The sequence below is a fragment of the Furipterus horrens genome, unplaced genomic scaffold, assembly GCF_987537825.1.
Source record: "Furipterus horrens unplaced genomic scaffold, mFurHor1.1.pri manual_scaffold_2, whole genome shotgun sequence".
In the NCBI taxonomy this organism is placed as follows: Eukaryota; Metazoa; Chordata; class Mammalia; order Chiroptera; family Furipteridae; genus Furipterus; species Furipterus horrens.
In genome coordinates, this window is record NW_028327172.1 from 49261337 (window position 1) to 49282186 (window position 20850).

The 20850-nt window shown below is 38.5% G+C and overlaps 1 protein-coding gene across 1 annotated transcript in view; it reads right to left on the bottom strand.

Annotated features, from left to right (window-relative positions):
• INTS4 (integrator complex subunit 4) overlaps positions 1–20850 on the bottom strand; it is a 114866-nt gene that overhangs the window by 28882 nt on the left and 65134 nt on the right. Inside the window, exons 10-15 of the mRNA XM_090265735.1 lie at positions 19844–20018; positions 15212–15417; positions 11857–11999; positions 9217–9332; positions 7308–7441; positions 5354–5511 (exon numbers count right to left, since the gene is read on the bottom strand). Coding sequence (XP_090121861.1) covers positions 5354–5511; positions 7308–7441; positions 9217–9332; positions 11857–11999; positions 15212–15417; positions 19844–20018 — 932 coding nt within the window. The remainder of the gene's footprint in view (positions 1–5353; positions 5512–7307; positions 7442–9216; positions 9333–11856; positions 12000–15211; positions 15418–19843; positions 20019–20850) is intronic.

Below are 20850 nucleotides of genomic sequence, written 5' to 3' on the forward strand. Positions count from 1 at the left end.
ATCCTCAGATTTCTGCAATTATCCAGGTAACCCTGCTGAGTCTCAAAATGATACAACTGACCAAGGAATTTACAGGTATCAAGGCAGAATAAGATGTGTACCAAACACATTTTCCACTCCTTTCTCAGGCACATAAGAAGACATCACTGTGAGCCTATCAAGTGGTAGTTAAGGAGGTACAGAGTAGGTATGGTGTTTAATGAGCATGTGGGCCTAAACCACAGCACAGATTGCATGATTTTCTTATAGGTAAGTGAGGATGGCATCCCTAACACCTTTTTTTTTTTTTTTTTTTTTTTTGCAAGTATCCTGTTCAGGTCTTTGGTAAAATACAGATATGCAATGATGTGACCTAAAATCATTGTACATGTTGTTATTTTCAGATGTCAATGTGATCACTGTTTTCAAGACTCTCATGCTTCCCTAGTTTTTGGCTAGTAGAGGGTAATTTGTCCCTAATAATACTAGCAAGCAGTAGTTTTCCCTGTGTTCCTGCATAGACAGGACAGGCATTTTGCACTCTCACTGGTAGACAGATTGCAAGTGTACAGGCAGTTTATCACATTGTTCTACCCACATCATTAACCATGGGATATTTGCAGGTATCCTTTCAAGAGAGAAAGATACATCTTAACAGGGTTTAACCTCACAATTCTGCAAGAATGCAGGTAATGTTGACAGGTCCGAAAATGATCTCAGTGACAAGGGAATTTGTACCAAACACATTTTCCACAATATGTTTTTTTCAGGGCATTCCAAGAGATGACAGCGAGCCTATTGACGGCAAGTCATGGTGGGGAGACACTGCTGGTACTGAGGTAAGGGCTGCTGTGGGGCTAAGCACAGCACAGATCATCTGATCCTCACATACCTAGGTAAGTGAAGGTGGGCGCTAACACTTGTTACCACGATTCGGTTGCAGGTACTCAGGTAAGAAATGATGGATTCCTTGTCAGTTCTATTAACCATGAGTTTACATGTTTATATTTCAGAGAAAATTTGTTTTATACTGTGAATATTAAAGGTTACAGGCACACAGGTACTTACCATGGCTTTCCCCACCAAAGTACTAATCATAGGATTTTCACAGGTGTCCTGTCCAGAAGTGATGGTTTGGTGACACTGGTGTAGACTTTGGATCACTGCTAGTATATATGTAGAGTTGATGTGTCTCATAACGGACAAAGTTATTTACTGGTGTCCTGGTATAGAAAGTTGTCATTTACACACATCTCATACTGCTTTCAGGTTCCTGTGAGGAAACCATTAATAAAGGACATTGCCGCTGTGCAGGGAAGTGATGATGTGGGCTTAAACCACAGCACGAGCCATCTGATCTCCAGATCGCTAAGTAAGTGATGATGCTTTCCCTAACAACTGAGGCTACCCTTTCTTCTCTGTAGATATTCAGATAGTAAATGATAGCCCTTACCAATTTCACAACCTTGAGGATACTCATTTTATATTTTAGAAAAATTTTTTCTTTATCCCTGTGAGTGATGAGGGATTGCCATATCTAGGTAATTATCATAATGTTCCAAACCAAAGCAGTAACCATGGAAATTCTGCAAGTGTCCCATCATGAAATGTTGTCATATCTGACAGTGGTCTTGACCTTGGAGTTTGGCAAGTATTCAGGTAGACCTGACGTTCTCTTAAAAAAGGAAGTGTCCCAGGTAATCTGAGGTATCCTGCTGCAACAAGTTCTGTGTTTTCACACATACCTCATGTATTTTTCAGGGTCTTGTGAAGAGATCATGATGAACTTATATAGTTAATGGGGGACATTTCTCATATCCAGGTAAGTGATGATGCGTACCCTCCACCACATCAGACCATCTGATGCCTCTATGTCCAGGTAAGTGATGTTGATGGACTAAACTTGTTTTAGCATGTGATTTATTTCAGGCATTCAGGTAAGCAACAATACTCTTATCATTTGGCAATCATGGTAACATAACATTTTATATTCTCAGATTTATATTTAACCATGTGAGTATTGAATAATTTGGGGATATCCAAGTAAAGATGATGGAGTTGTGTGTCATGGGAATAATCACGGTGTTATTGCAGGTGAGCAGGAAGAGATGATGGTGTTTAGTACAAAGGCATAGATATTGAAGTGCTGCAAGAATACAGGCAGAGTTGAGGATGGGTCGTGTAGTGACAGCAGTGAACAAGGTTATTTGAAGTGTCCTAGTAGAAAAGTTGTGCCCATGGATTTTAACATTGTTTACAATGTGTTTTTCAGGTTCCTGTCAAGATGTCATGGTAAACATCATTATGATCCAAAAGGAGACTTAGCTCGTACCCAGGTAAGTGATGATGTGTGCCTTTAGCAACCTATGAGCAATCTGGTCATCAGAAATATACAAAAGTGTAGATAGGACTCCTAACTTTTCCATGACTACATTAGTTAGTTAACAGATAGTCTGTTAAGAAATTATTTTGTCCCAATCACTGCTAGTAAGCATTAGCCCATATTTTTTGTTAAGAGTTTACATATAATGTGGGCTTAACCTTAGATGTGACAGAAGGATATGCAGGTGGGTGGCTGAGTTTTCGTAATATTTCACACCACAGAACTGATCATGAGATTTCCACAGGCACAAAGAAATGATAGGTTTCTAACACTGGTGTTGACATTGTTATGAAAGATCTAAGGTGTGCTGGCACTTCCCTAAATGATGTACAGGACCAAGATCATATACTCTTGGCTTGTTTGTTTTTACTTATTTCTTTTCTTTTCTTTTTTTCTTTATTTTTAGGATTTTATACCAGGTTTACAGAGGAAAAGGAGGGGAGGAAAAGGGATTAGAGGTAAAAGGGAAGCTCCCGGTCCACCGCAAGGGCCCGTTGCAGCCTCCTCTGTTTTTATTTATTTCTTTGTTTTTGTTTTTTATAGATAAGGCAAGTTGTGTCCTTCAGTCCTAGGTTCTGAAGAATCCTAGGGGTCATCTGATCTACTCTCCACTTGATACAGGAATCCCTTCACTGCTGCATATCACAGAAAACCAATTTTAGTGTCAAACAAATCTAGATTTAAATCCTGGTTCTGCTACTTCCTAGTAAATTGCTTTACTTCCCCAAATTTCCATTTCTTCTCAGTGAAATGAGAACAACATCTAACTTCAATAATATTTGTGAAACATCGAAGGTCATCAATAACTACAGCACCATCTATTTTCTTTTCTGAGTCTTTCACTGTTCTGGCCATCCTCCTCCAAACACGCTTAAGTTAGAAACACATTTCCCAGGACTGACCACAGTGCTAGAGCAGTGGTCTGACCAGCTGGAAGCCCAGCAGGACCATCACCTCATAAAACCCAAATCATAAGGATCACTCAAATCAAGGGGTGTTTACTAAGCACTCACTTGTGGCCAGAAGATAACCAAATTGACTTACTTTTGTGCATTTTGTACTTATTTTAGTGCTAATGGGATTAAAAAAAAAAAAAAAAACTGTCAAAGACAAAACCTAAATGTTTATTTAGGTGGGGTTGAGTCAGGAAGCGGAGCTTATTTTCCTGGGCTCAGGACCAACATCTTCAGATAGTGGCCTCTAAACCTAACACTTTGGTGAGGGAGCAGAAGGGGGAAAAAACATGACTGAGGCATCACTTCAGAGTCAGCAAACTTTTTCTGTAAAGGGTCAGATAGTAAATATTTTAGGCTTTGCAGGCCACAGTCTCTATGGCAACTACTCAACTCTGCCATTACAGCATGAAAGCAGCTGAAGATAGTACCTAAAAGCGTGGCTGTGTTTTAATCAACCCTTATTTACAAAAGCAAATAGATTGCTCTTGCTAAAGGCAAATGAGTTTTGATTCTTTGCAGATCATTCAGGACATTCTATTAAGATCTGGAGGAGTCTGCTGGTTATTCCCCAATATCCTCCCATTCCTCCTAAATAACAGTCATCAAATGTTAACCAAGCACTGGTCACCCAGAATAAAGACTACATTTCCTATCTCCTTACAGCTAGATATAGACTTGTATCTCAAGTTCTGGTCAATGGGATGCAAGTAAATTTAAAACATGCAACTTTGGGGAAGTATCTTTAAAAGGGGGTGGAGGTAGAAATGATGTTGTTCTCCTGATCTTTCATTTTTCCTGCAGGAATACAAAGAAGATAGAATTTGGATCTTTAGGTCTAGGCTACCTGATAACCACCTCAACTCTGTCCTATAAGAAAGAATTAACCTTTTCTCTTGTTTATAAACTGTTACCAGACAAGGGCCTGGCTCTGAGTTGGTCTGCCTAGGGTCAGCTGTAGTGTGTGGGTTCTTGACTTCATGTAGGAAAAAACTGTACAATTGAGTCTATGAGGACAAATTTATTAAAGCTGGGACAGTAAAACAAGGAAGGGCTTAGCATAGAAGGAGCAACAGGAGAGCCTAGGCGGGGCTGCTTTAGCTCACTGGGAAGTCAGAGAAAAGGGGCTTTAGGGACAGGTTCAAGGGATTTGTCTGGGACAAGCTCCCAGCTCCCCATTGCCAGAGTTCAGGAGATGCCTGCCTGTGAAGAAAGAAGTGGCAGGAAGAAGAAAGGAAAGAAAATGGCATGGGCTGCTGCTCAGAGGGAGAGCACGCCCTGCCTGGGTCCTTATATCTTTCTTGCAGGTGGGGACGTGAGGAGAGACCTTAGGGGAGGGTTTAAGTAGAATATTCATCAGTTCTCCAGGTGTGCCCTTTCAGGGTCATAGTCTACTCTGATGGGTCAGTGACAGGGCAGGGGTTTGTAGTCATTGCACTAGGTCCTGGCATCATTCACCTGGTTTTGCTGCTTTTCTGGGCCTGACTGCTGAAATACAACTGAAGCCTAGATGTTATCTCCAGGGAGATAAGGCCAGGGGAGAAGTCATTACCCTTGGAGTGAGGTCATTGTATTCCCAGTTTTGCCCCCTGCCAGGCACTAGGGTCTTCTGCCCTGGTGGCCACCTGCACCTGGCTGTAAATTGCTCAGCCACTGTGTTCAGCTATCTGACTCAGTTTTCCTATTCCATTTGCCAAGGAATTTTTCTAGGTTGTCATTAACCTGTTTCAAAACCACTGTTATTTTGCACTTTCCATCACTAATCCTAACTAATACACAAGGAGAGAAAAGTTAAAACAGCTTCTTTGTAACTCTTTCTAGTTTTGTACTCATCATCAATCTGGTCATGAACAGAAAAGTTTTTCTTTGTATGTAATATGCTCAAGCCACGATATAATTCACATATAAACAGATCATAGAACCGTATGTGAGTAGGCCTACAGAGTCAAGAAAGCTAGCTTATAACCAACACTGGAAATCAAAATGGTCAAGCTGGGCATAATAACAATGTTAACTGTCAAAGGGATGATTACATTACCTGATAGTGAACTCAAGCAGCTCCTGGGTTCCCTGAGGGTCCAGGTGCTGAAGACTGTACACCCTTTCCAGGCTCTGCTGCAGGAACTGATGGGAAGGATCTTCATGAAGTGTGATATTAGGGGAAACGGCTGAAGACACTAGTTTTCTACCTGGTAACTAAGCAAACACAGTGGGGTTACAGTGCCATCAAATTCTGCAGTTCAATTTTTTGTAACACAAAGAAACCGGGGGGGCGGGGGGGGTGGGGGGGGTGAGCCAAACAAAGTAAAGGGAATAAAAGCCTAGGTGATTCTGTAAATAACTCTCTCCCTCCTTCCCCAGCTTCAGTGGGAGAAAGGAAAAGAGAGAAAATGAACATAGTCTACCCAACATAGCCCAAGTTACATGGAGGAAAGGAAAGAGTGGTTACTATTATTTTCTACTGCCAACTGAAATAAATGGGCTAACCATAGAAATGGGATTAAAAATCTGTTATCACATTTATTTTTAAACTTTGTTTGATTTTTTACTTCATAGAAGAGCGATGATTTAATCCCAAACTAGTTTATATAACATACTATAAAAATGTTTTACATGATGGTAATTATAATTCTTGTTCTCACTATTAAAAATGGTAGCTTTTGCCCTGGCTGGTGTGGCTCAGTTGGTTAAGCACCACCCTGCAAACCAAAGGGTCATTGGTTCGATTCTTGGTCAGGGCACATGCCTGGGTTATAGGCTAGCTCCCTGTTGGGGGTGTGCAGGAGACAACTGATCAGTGTTTCTTTCCCTCTCTCTCCCTCCCTTCCCCTCTCTCTAAGTAAAAGTAAATAAAATCTTTTTAAAAAATAAAAAAGGTAGCTTTTTAAGAAAGGGATGGGGCGAGGAGAGCAAAGATGATTTCACTTTTAATTTTATATCTTCCACACAGTTTAAATTTTCTAATATGTACATATTGGGCTGGCCAAAAAGTCCATTTACTTTTTTCCGTAAAAGACACATTTTTCATTTTCACCAATAACTATTAATTTGGATATTTTGAGTACGTTGGCTATCTTCTGCATGGTAGAACATTAACTGTTCTCAATGTCTTGATTTCATCACTATCGACTTCAACTGGTCTACCTGACCATGGAGCATCGTCCAGGAAGAAAGCTCAATCATGAAACTTCACAAACCACGTGTGACATGTTCAATCAGTCACAGCACCTTCTCCATACGCTGCACAAATCTTTTTTTGCATTTCAGTTGCATTTTTACCTTCCTTGAAATAATAAAGCATAATAGGCTGAAAATGTTGAGTATTTTCTTCCATTTTCAATATTAAAATGGCTCTATAAAAATCCACCAATTTTGGTAAGTTGTTTTTTTATGCACGCTGATAAGACAGCTGTTACAATACAGTCTAACAAAATTATTCTGAACGAAGTTAAAGATAACTAAGCACTACTAGAGCCATCTTACTGAAAAAACAAACTTTTTGGCCAACCCAACATATCCTAAATAAAGTCATTTATAGTAACCCAAGCAGGGGTGGAGTTAATACAAATAAGGAGCTTTAAAAAGTGCCTGCACACAGTTAGCATTCAATAAGTGTTTGCTATTGTTAATCATTATGGTTCATTTTTAAATTTTTTTCTTTAAGTCTAGGGTTTTAAAAATAATAAAGATTTTATTATTAAAAAATAAACTCTTTGAGAACCATGTATTACAATTGTTAAAATACATCACAATCTAATCCATGGTCCAAAATTCATTATTCTGGATTCCTTTTTCTTGCCTAACATAGCATAGGAACATTTTTTAAAAATGAATCTTCTTAAAGGTAAGAAGCTAAAGTACAAAACAATGGGCGAGAGCCCAAGAGAGAAAGACAATAAAAGAATGAGTTTTCAGAAAATATACAGTCTATTTTCTACTATTTAACAACTACAAAGGACCAAAAATAAGGACAAAAGATGTTTTCAACATACCCTCAAGGCAGGAACAAGGTGAGAAAGACTGTCCCTGAGGTAGGCGTAGTGCCTGAAGGTATGATCAGAGAACAATGCTGGCATTGTTGGACAGGTTTTAGCAGCATTGAAAATAAGAACCAAAACTGCAATGTCTGATGGATGAGGGAGTTAAGTAAAATTAGAGGTATAAAACAAGGAGTTTGGCCAGAATCTGGTGTTCCCACTTCCCACCCCCAAAATTTCTATAAATAACTATAATTTTCTAATAAATGCAAATTCAAACATAGACACATTACACTACTCCAAAATATCCCAATTACCAAAAGTTTTAAAAAATAGTGTCTGATGGTGCTGAGAATACTAATAAATGGAAACCTCTGGTACAATGTCTAATAAAATATATACTGGCACAATCCCTTTGGATAATAACTTGGTACTAGACAACAGTCTTATGAATGTTGAGTAGTTCCACATCTCAAAATATATTCTAAGTAAATAATCAAATAGCACAGAAGAGTTTATAATAGCAAGTACAGTGATACCTCGGCTAATGAGTGACCCTGCTAACAAATTTTTGGGCTAACGATTTTTTTTGCTGTTTTTCAGACTTGGCTAATGAATGTTTTAATGGATGCATGTGCTAAGATAAAGCAGCAAATGTGAATGGTAGGGTCATTCCAGGAGCTTATCTTTTCCGTCTATATGGGTGTGACAAAGAAATGGCCGACCACATCACATAGGGGAGACCCACCAACCCGAGACAGTGAGAAGTGAGACGCCTGATAACATAAGCTGCTTCGGATTTGATGACAATGTATATCAGAAGGTGAGAGAGGGCCATCACTTCGACCTTCTAGAGAGAGGCTTCCAGAGTGCCACAGAGAGAAATTATTCTCATACCAGGGTCAGTACGGTACAATGTCCATGGGCAGCATCCAGAAAGAATTAAATGATTTTCTATATAAACCTATGGGAAATCACATTTAGGCTAATGAAGATTCTGGCTAACGAATGTGATTCGAGAATGAATTATCTTCGTTAGCCGAGGTATCACTGTAATCAGAAATAACCTAAATATCCAAAGCCAGGAGAACAACTATACAACTTGTGCTTCATCTAGTTGATGGAGTATTTTACAATCCTCAAAAATTACACATATAAAGAATTTATAATATTGTATCATAAGCATTTTGTAACAAGTGAAAAATCAAACTCTAAAATATAGAGAGGAATTAAGAGAGAATACAATTGTCACCTTAAAACAGCCAGTTTATTTGGCTGACCCCTGGGTCCCCATAAATACCCCTAACTTCACCAAGGATCTGACACAGAGTGAAAAGAACCACACTTTCACGTGGATGCACTGACGTAAGTAAATGTATTGCCACGACCAGAAATCAATTCAATTGCATGGCATGCTGTCCATGGCTATCACAAACCCACTGAACTTGTAACAGAGGCAGAGGGGTTCAGCCCCATCCACTCATTCAGATTGCAGATCAAACTAAAACATGGAATAAGACACTGGTGAAAGTCCACAGGCTTTAAAATCAAAGGTGTCTGACTGTGAATCCCAGGTTTGCTACTTAGAGGGTTATTTAGCCTTTCAGTCTCAATTTTCTCATCTGTGAGCTGGAAATAATTCCTCCTTCCAGGGTTATTAGGAAGATCAATGATAAAATGTATAAAGCATTTAAACGGTATGTGGAATATAGTAGGTGCTCAATAAATGGTGTAAAAAAGTATTAGTATTAAATGGCAAAGGTGAATTACCGTGAAATCAAGAAACCAAGCTGAGAATACCCATAGGGCTCCCTCAGCATATATTCTCACCTAAAAGAAATGAAAACATAAAACCAGACCAGCTAAGCTACACTACCAAAAAAGATGCCAAGTCAGCAGGATCTGTCCCAGGCACAGAGGATACATGCTGGATCATCCATATCTGGTTCAGCTGTGTCAAAAAATGGGTGGGTGCTCAGGAGCTCTGGCACCAAAGGAAGCACCAAGGTTGGATGTCGACTTCCCAGAAACTTCAGGCATCTGAAATAAACAAAGTGAGAGCCCACTTTAGCAAGTTAATAAATGCTTCTTAAAGTACTAGGACTTCGAATCAGAAAGCCTGGTTCAGAGCTGCAAATTCTGAATTATCTACCTTTACTGCCTCTGTGAGTTCAGATAAGTCATTCACTTATTCTGAAACTAAGTTAATTCTTCTAAAAATTCTGTTATTATGAAGATAAAAGAACTGGTATGGCAGTATATTACTACGGTTATTTAACCAACAGCCATTTCCACCATCTTCTTTGCCAAGAGAACCCTGATTTTACTCAGGTACCAGGTAGGTAGCAAAGTGCTCAGAGAAGGCAGGTCCAGCCCAAGGGCTCAACCACAATTGGTCTAAATCCATCACGGCAACCCCATCCCCACTTTTCCAGTGACTGGTTTGCAGGTAATCAAATAATCCAATTCTAGTCAATGGAGCAAGAGGGGAAGTGTACGGGAGAGCTTCTTGGAGGTATCTGTCATACAGTAAGAAGTCAACTGGCTATTAGCTATTAATTGGCCAACAGTTAACTATTATGACTACATGAAGGTCCTTTATAAGCTATCAAGAACTACATGTGTGCTGGTAATTATGCATTTTTATTATTTTGTATTTGTTAAGTTCTGGTTTAGAAGCTGTGCTGAACCGAAAAGAAATATAAATCTTAATTTCTGTTCTCAATGAGTTTACAATCCGCCTGAGGCAAAGTTGACTAATACAAGGCAATGAACTATCAAATGAGTGAGATTCTGCTTTCTGTCAAAGGTAGAAGAGATTACTATGATCAGAGACAATTTCACAAAGGAGACAGTGTATCACTAGGGAGTGGTAAAAGAGAGAAAACAAACACCATGAACAAATTCATGGATATATGGGGTATGAAAGGCATCACATTTAAAGCCCTTGATATTGTTAAGGACCTTTCCCCCAGTCCTGTTTTACCTTCTATGTGGAACCAATTTAATTCACTAAGTTTCTGACCTCCCTCAGCCCTTTTACTCACTGTGCCTCAGGGGATATTGTAAAGGCTGTAGTTTGGCCTCCACATGCCAATCCTTTATTTTATCTCTCATTCTATTCAGATCTCAGGTGGAAAATACAAGAGCTATTAATTGGTTCCCCTTAGAGACCCCTACATATCTGGGCCTCCCTAAAGCTTCAATTCTGACTTGTAATATTTTTTACATACTATCTCATCCACCTCCCTACCTACATATTCCTTTCTACTCTCCCTTCCAGCTGTTCGGGGGCTAGGTCACTGAGCTGAATCCATTTTAAAATCTCCATAGCACCTAACACAGTGACTGGGTTATAACAAGTGTTTAATATGCACTTATTCAATGAACTATAGGTATACAAACAGAACAAACTATCTCCTTCAAAACTTTCATTTATGTACCTATTTTTAGCAATGTCTTAAAAACATACCACTGTGACTATTTACTTTTATCATACTCTCTTTTGATATTTCTAAATATTTAAGTCATCATTTATGAGAAGAAATGAAAAAATATCAAGTAATAATTAGGTCACTTCAAAATCTTTTGAAGCACTGTCACGTGAAGGAGTTTTCTATCTACAATCATCCAGTAAAGACAGTCCTAACATAAATATTCTGAATGAACCAAATAACCACAAATCTTATGTTAAGGCAAGAAGAATGTTCTGATAAACACTCTTTAACAATCCCTTCCATCAAGCACAATTTACTCTTTCTGTGTCCCCAAAGAAGTACAGATGCTGATAGAGGTGTTTCTCTCCATCCCAGTCCCCACACACCAAATGACTGAGTGCTCCCTGAAGACAATCAATGCATGTTTATTGAACTGAGCTGAATGGGACTGAACATACATGAAGAAACAGCAAAACAGATAACCCAGATATCAAAAAAGAACAAGACTTCCCTGGTATTTTTAGTTTTTAATATATCTTCCAAGTACCTCATTTGACCAAGTTGTTCTAGTAACAAATCTTTTTGAAAATCGAGAAACTATACAGTTGGAGTGATCTCATCACTTAAGCTCATTTAAACACATGGCACGCACACATTTTTAAATTAAATTAAGAAAGTAGTTCTTCAAACAGCAATTCATTAACAGTTTTAACAATCTGACTCTAAAGCTAGAACTAATCAGGGGGAAAAATGAATGAGATTTTCAACCTGCAGACCAAGTACTGGCCCTGCCTTTAATCTCTATAATGATGGTTGTGATCCTGTACAAAATGCAAACTAGACAAAGCAATGATTAACACTGTATAGGAGAAAAAGGGAATCTAATCAGCTCCTCCCTGTACCTCCAACACTTACCACAGGGCTTAGCACATAGTAAGTAGATGGCAGGCATATATTTGCTATGTAGACGAATGGATAAATGAATAAATAATCTAAAATACAATATTCCACTTAGAAATCAGACCCCGAGAGTTTGGCTAAGTTAAATATGATCCAATGAAAATGTCAACACTGTACATTTAACACATTATTTCACTCAGTGAGCAAATAAGCAAAAAGGTCCTTACTTCCATATGGAATCCCTGTCAGTAGGGTACTTGGCTAAATTTTTTAGCAGCTCCACCAGTGCAAGATGAATTCCCTCTTTGGTTGAAACATTAGTACAGCACAAGAGTTCATGAAGAGCCTCTCTAATATCTCTGGATGAATCCTTTAAAAAAAAGATAATAGCAGTCACTGTGGATTAGCTACTATGGAGGAGTGTATAAGTTACAAAGGATAAAAAGTCTCAGTTTTCTGGGAGGGGATGGGCTGGTAGTTAAGACAGAGGTCACATATGAACTGAGATTTGAAGAATTCATTCATTTGTTCATTTGTTTATACATTTAACATTTATCGAGCACTTAGTAAACAAACGTTTATCAAGCTCCTACTCTATACCAACTGCTAGAGATAGAGCAGTAATTAAAATCAAATTCCTGCTCTCAGGACCTTCATTCTAGTGTCAAGACAAAATTTACTAAATATATACAAGGTCTGTCCAGAAGGTATCTAACCATGTAATATAAAAAATAGAGACATTTACTGAAGAAGATTCAAGATACAAGAAACATTATACACAGGACAATGACACTTCAGTCTCCTTCAAAGTAGGCACATTCAGACCTCACACAGCTCTCACAACTGCTACCAGCTGCCCAGTCGTATTTTCCTGAATCTCATCAATGGCCTGAAGTCTTTCCCTTTCAAAAGTGATTTCAGTTTTGGGAAAAGCCAGAAGTCACAGGGCACCTAATCTGGGCTGTAGAGGGGCTGAGTCACCTGGCTGGCTTGATGCATCACCAAAAAAACTCTGCACAAGATGTGATGTATGAGCAGGCACATTGTGGTGATGAAGCTGCCAATCACCAGGTGCCCATAGCTGCAGCCTTCTGAATCATCCGAATAGTTTCCACAGAGGAATCTTCAAGCTTAATGCAAAATTTGATGCAGATTCATTGCTCAATTCACTCAGTCATTTTGAATGCGATGGCCATACAGTACACATGCTCACTCAATGGCATCTACCGCCCCCACTGACTAGTACAGTGAAGTTGTCATTGTTTATGGATACGCATTTCAATCCACTCTTCTTGGCTGCCAGGTTACAATGATGTTGCCGTAAACCATTCTAGTTATATCAAGAATGGCTGGACTTTTTCCAGACATACCTCGCAGGTCAGATAGCACTAAGTATCAGATAGTGTTAAGTATTATGAAGAAACTATACAGCAGGTTAAGGGAAAGAGTACTGGGTTAGGTGGGGCATTTTACACTGGATAATCAAAGGGAACAGCACACATAACAGCCATGAAGTAGAAGCATATTTGAAAAATAGCAAGGAAATCAGTGTAGCCAGAGCAGAGTAACTACAAGAGAGTAGTTTGAGATGATGTCAGGAAAGTGGCCTCTTCCCACTCATCAGCAGCTCATTCCTTTTTATTATTGAGTAGTATTCCATTGAATAAATTTACCACAGTTTATTTACCCCTTCAACCAAAGGAATTTGTGTTATTTCCAGGTTGGGTCTTTTATAACTACAACTGCAATGAACATTTGCATAGAGGTTTTTCAAACATACCTTTTCAATTATCCTTAGTAAATACTTCGGAATGGGACTGCAGGATTATATGGTAAGTGTATGTTTAACTTTATAAGAAACTGTCACTGATTTGCAAAGGGGCTCTACCATTCCTCATTCCCATCAGCAGTGCATCAGAGTGTCAGTTCCTCCCCATTCTCACAGCACTTAGTATTGTCAGGGTTTCTTTTTTTTTTTTTTATGTTTAATATCTCACTGTGGTTTAACACTTTAAGCGCCATGTCAATCACCAGTGATTGGCATTATACTAAACGGAAAGGAAAATAAAACAGGCTTGATGCTTAATGTGTTAATTTGCACTTTCCTGATGACTAATGCCAAGACCCTACCCCTTGAGAAGCTCACAACCTTGTGACATAAAGAATTAAATTAGCTGAACACATATACAGGGTATTAAAAAATACAGAGAAGTGCTATCTAGCCCACATGAGATAACTCAGGAAAAACCTTAATAGAAGTGCTAAGAAACTGAGAGAACTTCAAAATCAAAGCACTTGATCTGTTTTCTGTAGTATGTAGCAGAAATCTGTAACAAGTGCTAATGACTAAACTTCAAATTGCTATCCCTTTCACAATATCTGAAAAACAAACAACAACCAAAAAGGAAACCAGAGACCAAATCTCATTTATTAATATTTTGAAAAATTTGAGTACTCACAAATAAAATCCAGACAGTTTAGAAAAATAATTTGAAACCACAGCCTGGGAAGCAAATTTGTGTTTATAACCTAGCCCAGGCACTTACTAGCTGTGTGATGTCAAATAAATTACTTTTCTCACTGTAAAACTCCAGGGTTAAACAAACTGAACCCTAAGATCCCTTCCTGCTGTAACATCTTATGATTCGCTAGAAGAATGAAATCAAAGGCTAAGAAGAATTCTTCATTATTTAGTTCCTGTCTTATCTATAACCACTTCCCTCCTCTCCTCCATCTCTTCAACTCTGCTACACTTACAATAAATTCCTTCAATACAACACACTCATTCTTGCCTGTGGATGCTTAGCCATTATTCTTTCCATTTGTTACTCTTACATTCTAACATCAGTGCCTGTCCTTCCTGAGAAAATGCCTCATTAATTCCTACTCCTCCTTTAAGTGTCTACTATACTCCCTCTTTCTTCCCTGTCTCTCCAACCTTGCCTTAGACAATACAGGTTAGGTACTCTCTGTATTCCCAGGGAACCGTGTCTTTTCCTAATCTTTGCAACACTAAGCTTTATTTAAAGTTCCTGTTTAACAGTCAATCTCCTCCATCTTGGTGGAGTTGTGTGATCAAAAGGCAGAACTGTGACTTCCAATCAAGATGGAGGCATGGCAGAAATGCTTCGCTTCCTCATGCAACTACAGAAAGAATTACAACTAGATCTCAAAACAACACCCAGAACCGTCAAAAAATCAACCTGTACGGAAATCTGACAACCAAGGATTTAAGAAGCCACATTCATCCACATAGGTGGGAGGGGTGGAGTTGCAGAGAGGGGCAGAGAGGCACGAAGATGTGGTGTGGCGTGGAGAGGTGGCAGCGGCAGCAGAATGGAGGTTCCCACATTTACGTATGGTGGATAAGAATCAGGAGTGATACCTTGGAAGTGGGGGATACCTTGGGAGCAAGGGATACCTTGGGATTGAACGATCCCAGCCCCAGGCCAGTCCACACAGCCCAGGGTCCTGACACCAGAAAGATAAATCCCCATAACTTGTGGTTATCAAAACCAGTGGGGGTAGGGGCAGCGGAAGAAACTGCCGAATTTTCAGGACTATCAAACTGTAAACACTCACCTCTAACACAGCCAGGACAGTGTCTAGCTGATCCTCTCGGAGGGTGATATTGTTAGAGATTTTTCTCATGGTATGTATGGACTGCAGACGTACTTCCTCAATTTCATCATTAAACATGTCAACCAGAAAATCAAGGCACTTCTCGGCAAAAGAGGGTGAAGACTGGGCCAGCATACAGAGAGCCTCCACAGCAGCAATGCGGACCTCTAGACAAAAGGAGACCAAACTGCGCATCAAGTTAAGAGCCATGGGAAAATATCCAAGAAGGATTCCTCCTTATTTAGGCTTGCCTTTTGCTCTCTACTCCTCTCACTATACAAACCATGTCTGAAAGACTTCCCTCCATGCCCACAGGTTCAGCTCCCACATACATATCAACCTAAGAGCAAAAATTTTAATGTCACAGGGACTAAGGTTTAGAATCCTGACTCTGAGACATACGATCAAGTCGAGTTGCACTTCTGTTTCCATTAACTGAATTTCTTGAAAATTAGTTATCTCAGTATTACATCACAGTAAAGAACTTTTTGTTTTTTTAAAAAGGCAGTTTTCAAATAATACTATTAAAACAGGCTAGATACCATTATTCCCATTTTAGATATAAGATTCAGCCAAGTGAATTAACTTGCCTCAAAGTGAGTAAGAGCAGAGATAAGACTAGTACCCAGGCCTGTTGATTATATAGACTAGCATCATATAGTGGTTAAGGGCAGATACTCTGGAATGATAGTGGTTTCACAATGAATTGTGAAGAGTAATCCCTCCACAAACTTGGAGGTGATTTGAATAAGTAACTTGACTTCCTAGCACCTCAATTTTCTCACCTGTTAATGGAGATAACACTCATTTCCTTGCAGAGTAGGTAGGATGACTAAATGATATTGTAAGTAAAGTACATAGTACACTGCCTGGCATATGCCAGAAACTCTATCAATATTAGCTACAGCAAGGTCTTAAAAGCACCCTGAAAACAGAGGCGTGCCTTCTACCTCTTTGCATGCTCACTGGTGAAGTTACTGAATCTGGGAAGCCCTTGGTTCATTCACAAAGAATGTTTCCTGAATGTGTGCTCGCTACATGGCCGACCCTGTGCTAAGTGCTGGGATACAGAGATGAGAGATGAGCAAGCAACAGACAATGCTCTCAGACTTTTATAAATGCTGTTTTGTTCCAGTGGTTCCCACATGGTTCTGCAACACAATGTATGGTTTCAAAAAAGAAAAACAAAACACTCAAATTGTGGTTAAAATTCACTAAAATAATTTGTTTTGTCTAAGAAATTTTTACAGACACTTTAAAAGCAGTTATTACATTAAAAGAAGATGACTCAGATTTTTCTTGGTAGTTATAAATTCTTCCTTTTAATCAGAAGGGAAGAATTTGCTCCACTTCACAATAATGTAATTTAAGCATAAAATTGCTAATTACAAAGGAAGTGAGGAACAGACCCAAATGTGTTAACTGCCGACTTTTCTTCCTGGGGCTTTATTATACCACACTGATTCATGTGTAACCCTTGCAAGTCTATCAAAGGAATCACAGAGAAACCCCTATCAGCATGAGATAATCCTTACCGCCTGAGATGATAACATTCCAAGCAGAAACAAAGAAACTTGGTGTTTTACTTTGCCTATACTGCCTGGCTACAGGCAGGTAAATTAACTATTTCTACTGGACTTTTTGGGACGTTGAAAGTACATTACAGTTTCCTTAAGGGTCCAGAGCAGAGAAAAGGAATTTTCTATGTTAGGAGGGGAAAATAAAACTGTTCCTCTGGTGTCTTAACATGTGTAATTAGATCCTGGCTTTGCTAATCACTCGCTTTGTGCTCAATACTGAAATTACAAAGACCAACAAGAAGAGTTCTCTCAGAGCCTACCTGCGAGAATAATTAATTGCATTACAGCATAATGAATGGTATAATGGAAAAGCACAGGGATATAAGAAAATGCAGAAGAGGCACAAAACCCACTCAATAGATTAGAAGCAGTTTTCTGTAACAAGTGATACCTAAAACAATGCCTGAAGGAGCTGTTAGGCCAAAAGAAAGAAAAAAGACCTTTTTAGTCAGAGGAACCACGTGTACAAAGGCCCAGATCAAGGGAGGAAATGTAACAACTAGAGGATTAAAATAAAGGTGATACTGGAGACTAAGGTCAATGAAATGATCTACTCACTTTCCACAGTTAAGTTCCTTTAATTACACCTTAGTGACAGACTGAAAACTGCTAAATTAAACCACAGAAACATTAATAGTGATGAAATTCAACTGTAGAAACTAAACATAGCAAAAATGCTAGTAGAAACAAAATAGATTACAGTTACTTGTCTGAAGATAAAATAGGTCTTAGTAACGGAACTTATCTAATATTTTTCAATTATAATTCATTTATAAAGTTCATAGATAACAAAAAAGCAGTATTAATAGCTTTAAGTCATTTTTACATGTATAAAACACCTTATAGCAAATTGTATAGAATAAGCAAATTCTTACATCTACTAATAGAATATTGTCTTTCAAAAGTAATTTTCTTGCCCTTCTAAGAAGCAGTCCTATTGCGAGGTAATTTTTATAGGCATTTTAAAGACCTAAGTTCTAAGTCTCTGGCACAAATTTATTATAAAATATGGACAATCAACAGTATCTCCCCAGGTCACTGAAAATGAGGAGGCTGCAGTCAATCACCTCAATGCACTGACATTCTGTGACCTACTTGAGATAGATACCATCTTATCAAAAGAGCTTTGCAGGACTTCTGTTACTGGCTAAGATGTTGTAACAAGGGCCAGGTTTATCTTTCTGTATGGAACAACTAAAAACAGAGGTAAAGGATATGAAACAACAGTATTCAACACATTAGGCATCAGGCAATAAAGGGTAGTAATTACTGAGAGACAGGAAATAAATGAGGTGAGTTCTATGATTATACCAGTTTACTGTCTGGAGGGTTTTCCAGGTTGCGGGTCTCCTGAGTTGAGAAGATCGCGCTCAGTCTGGGAAGGCCCCTGTGGCTAGATTTCATAGGGCAAAGCACCAGAAAGGAGAGAACTGCACAGAGAGAATGAGAAGGTCCACCTCAAGTTGAAAGTTGAGTTCTGATCTGTGAAGAAACTATCCAAAGTCTGAGAAAGAACCACTCAACAGAATTAGAGGAAACAATTTCCAAAGCTCACACATGGTCTATAATTGTTTTTTCAGAAGTTTGTTTCAGTAGTGGACAAAAATAAGCGCTAGCTGCTTGGGTCCTGACCTGAAATAACTACAACCCAGAACAAAGCCCAAAAATGCATATAGTAATATAACTATGTTCAGTATCCAATAAAGGAATACTCACAATGGTTAGCATCCAATTGAAAATTAACAGGAATGCATGGAAGCAGGAAAATAAATCCATAATGAAGGGAAAAAAATCAATCAACCAAAACCAGCCCAGAAATCAAACAAATAACAGACCTAATAGACAAGAACGTGAGGAAAGCTATTGTAAAAACACCCTTTGTTGACAAATCTAGAGAAAATATTAAGCATGTTACGTAGATCTGTGGAAGATAGTAAACAAAACCACATTCTAATAGAATTTCTAGGAATGAAAAACTACAATGTCTGAGATGAAAATACATTGAATGGGGTTAAGAGCAGTTTAGACGTTGCAGAAAAAAGATTAGTGAACTCTAAGACAAAGTAATAAATATTATTCAAAATGAAGAGAAAAAAAGAGTAGGAGAAAAAAAAAGAAAACAGAGCACCAGTCAACTGCAGGACAACCTCAGTAACTTAATATATGTGTAATTGAAGCATGGGGCCAGAAAACTATTTAAAGAAATAATGGCCAAGGATCTTCCATAGTTACAAGAAGCTCAACAAATTTCAAGTGTAAGAAACATGAAGAGAATTACACCAAGACACATCAGAATTAAATCATTTAGAACCAGCGATAATAAGAAAATCTTAAAAGCATCCTGAAAAGACATATCATGTACAGAAGAACAAAGATTTTTTTAAATGACAGCAAACTTCACAACAGAAACAATACAAATGGAAAACTACGGGACACCTTTTAAAAGACTAAAAAACAAAAAATCAAAACAAAACAAAAAACCTATTAATCTAGAATTCAATTGCCAGTGAAAATATCTTTCAAAAATGAAGGTGTAACAGTCTTTATTAGTCATACAAAGGCTTTGAGGTCAGACGTACCTGGGTTTAAACCTTGCTTCTATCTCTTATTAGTGGGGTGACTAATAAGTTGTTATTGTTATCAATATCAATAATATCAATTTTTACTACCAGTATATTAAGTGCTTACCATAATGGAGTCATTCCTGTGCCAAGTGTTTTATGTATATATAAACTCATTTAATTCTTACTATTCAGAAATGCTTTCTATTAGGCTTGTTTTATAAAAATGTTGGAATTTGAACCTAGATTGACTGAACCCAAAGTCCATGCTCTTAACCACTGCATCATGCCACCTGGACCTCAACCTCATCTGTTTGTAAAATGAAAATAATAGTAGGTATAATTGAGACTCTGAAGACTAAATGAGACAATGTGTGTATATCAGTCAGTACAATCCCTTTCATGTAGCAGTCACTCAGTAAAGGGTACTGTTATTATGCAGTCATACTTACCATACATTTCATCTTCCAATCCATGAACAAAGGCTCCACAAGCTCCTGACTCGATCAAGTTCACAGCCCCCATATCTATTTCTTCCTTGGGAGCATCATCTCCCCACTTCCTGCCGCTGGAAAACTCCCCTGAACTGTAAAGTTCCTTGGCACGCTCATGTGCAGTGCGTTTCCTCTGTAGAGGACAACAACAATTACCACTTGCAGTAGGTTCATGAAGGAACAACAAGATGCACCCTGAGAACAGGGGAAGGAAGAATATAAGACTGCTCTCTCAGAGTTAAATTTGAAAAAAAAAAAAATAATAATAACAATAATAATAATAATAGGGGAGAGCAGAGAAATGCAAATTCAACTAAAAAACCAAACACTCACAGGTCTATCTATAATACTGATAGTAACCTTATTAAAAATATTAACCTTATTAAAGATAGAGAAAGAATGTGTTGATCATACAGGTGCTCATGTTTGCAGTGACAACATAGGAAAGAGAGAACCAGAGAGATAAATGATGGCAGTGTCCCTCCAAGCACCATCCTGGGTAGATAAGACACTGGTCCTAGAAAAGAACTGTTTTCAGTCCCAGTAGAAGTAAGTTTCTATTTGACAACACTGTGCTCTATTCGAGCAACACTGCTCCCAGGTAACCTTCTAGTAAATTCATTTCCTGCACAGGATGCCTAATGGGAAATATAGTGATTAGCTAAAGTAAATATCCAGTCCACTTGAGAATTAGGACTAATCATAAATGAATACTTTATACATCTGCTTCTTATGAACATTCTTAGTGTGAATCCACATCCTCGTGGCTGATCATCTGAAAGGCACTGATGAAATAAAGCACCTGAGACTACAGGATGTGGGTCCGGTCCAGTAGTAAAGTTTGTACCCTGTGATATGTCTTAGGATCACCCATCCCTCACCATTCACCATGAGAATATCCTTCTTTACACTTCCATCCCAGAATACACAAAGAACATTTAATCAATCACCGACCTCAAGTGAAG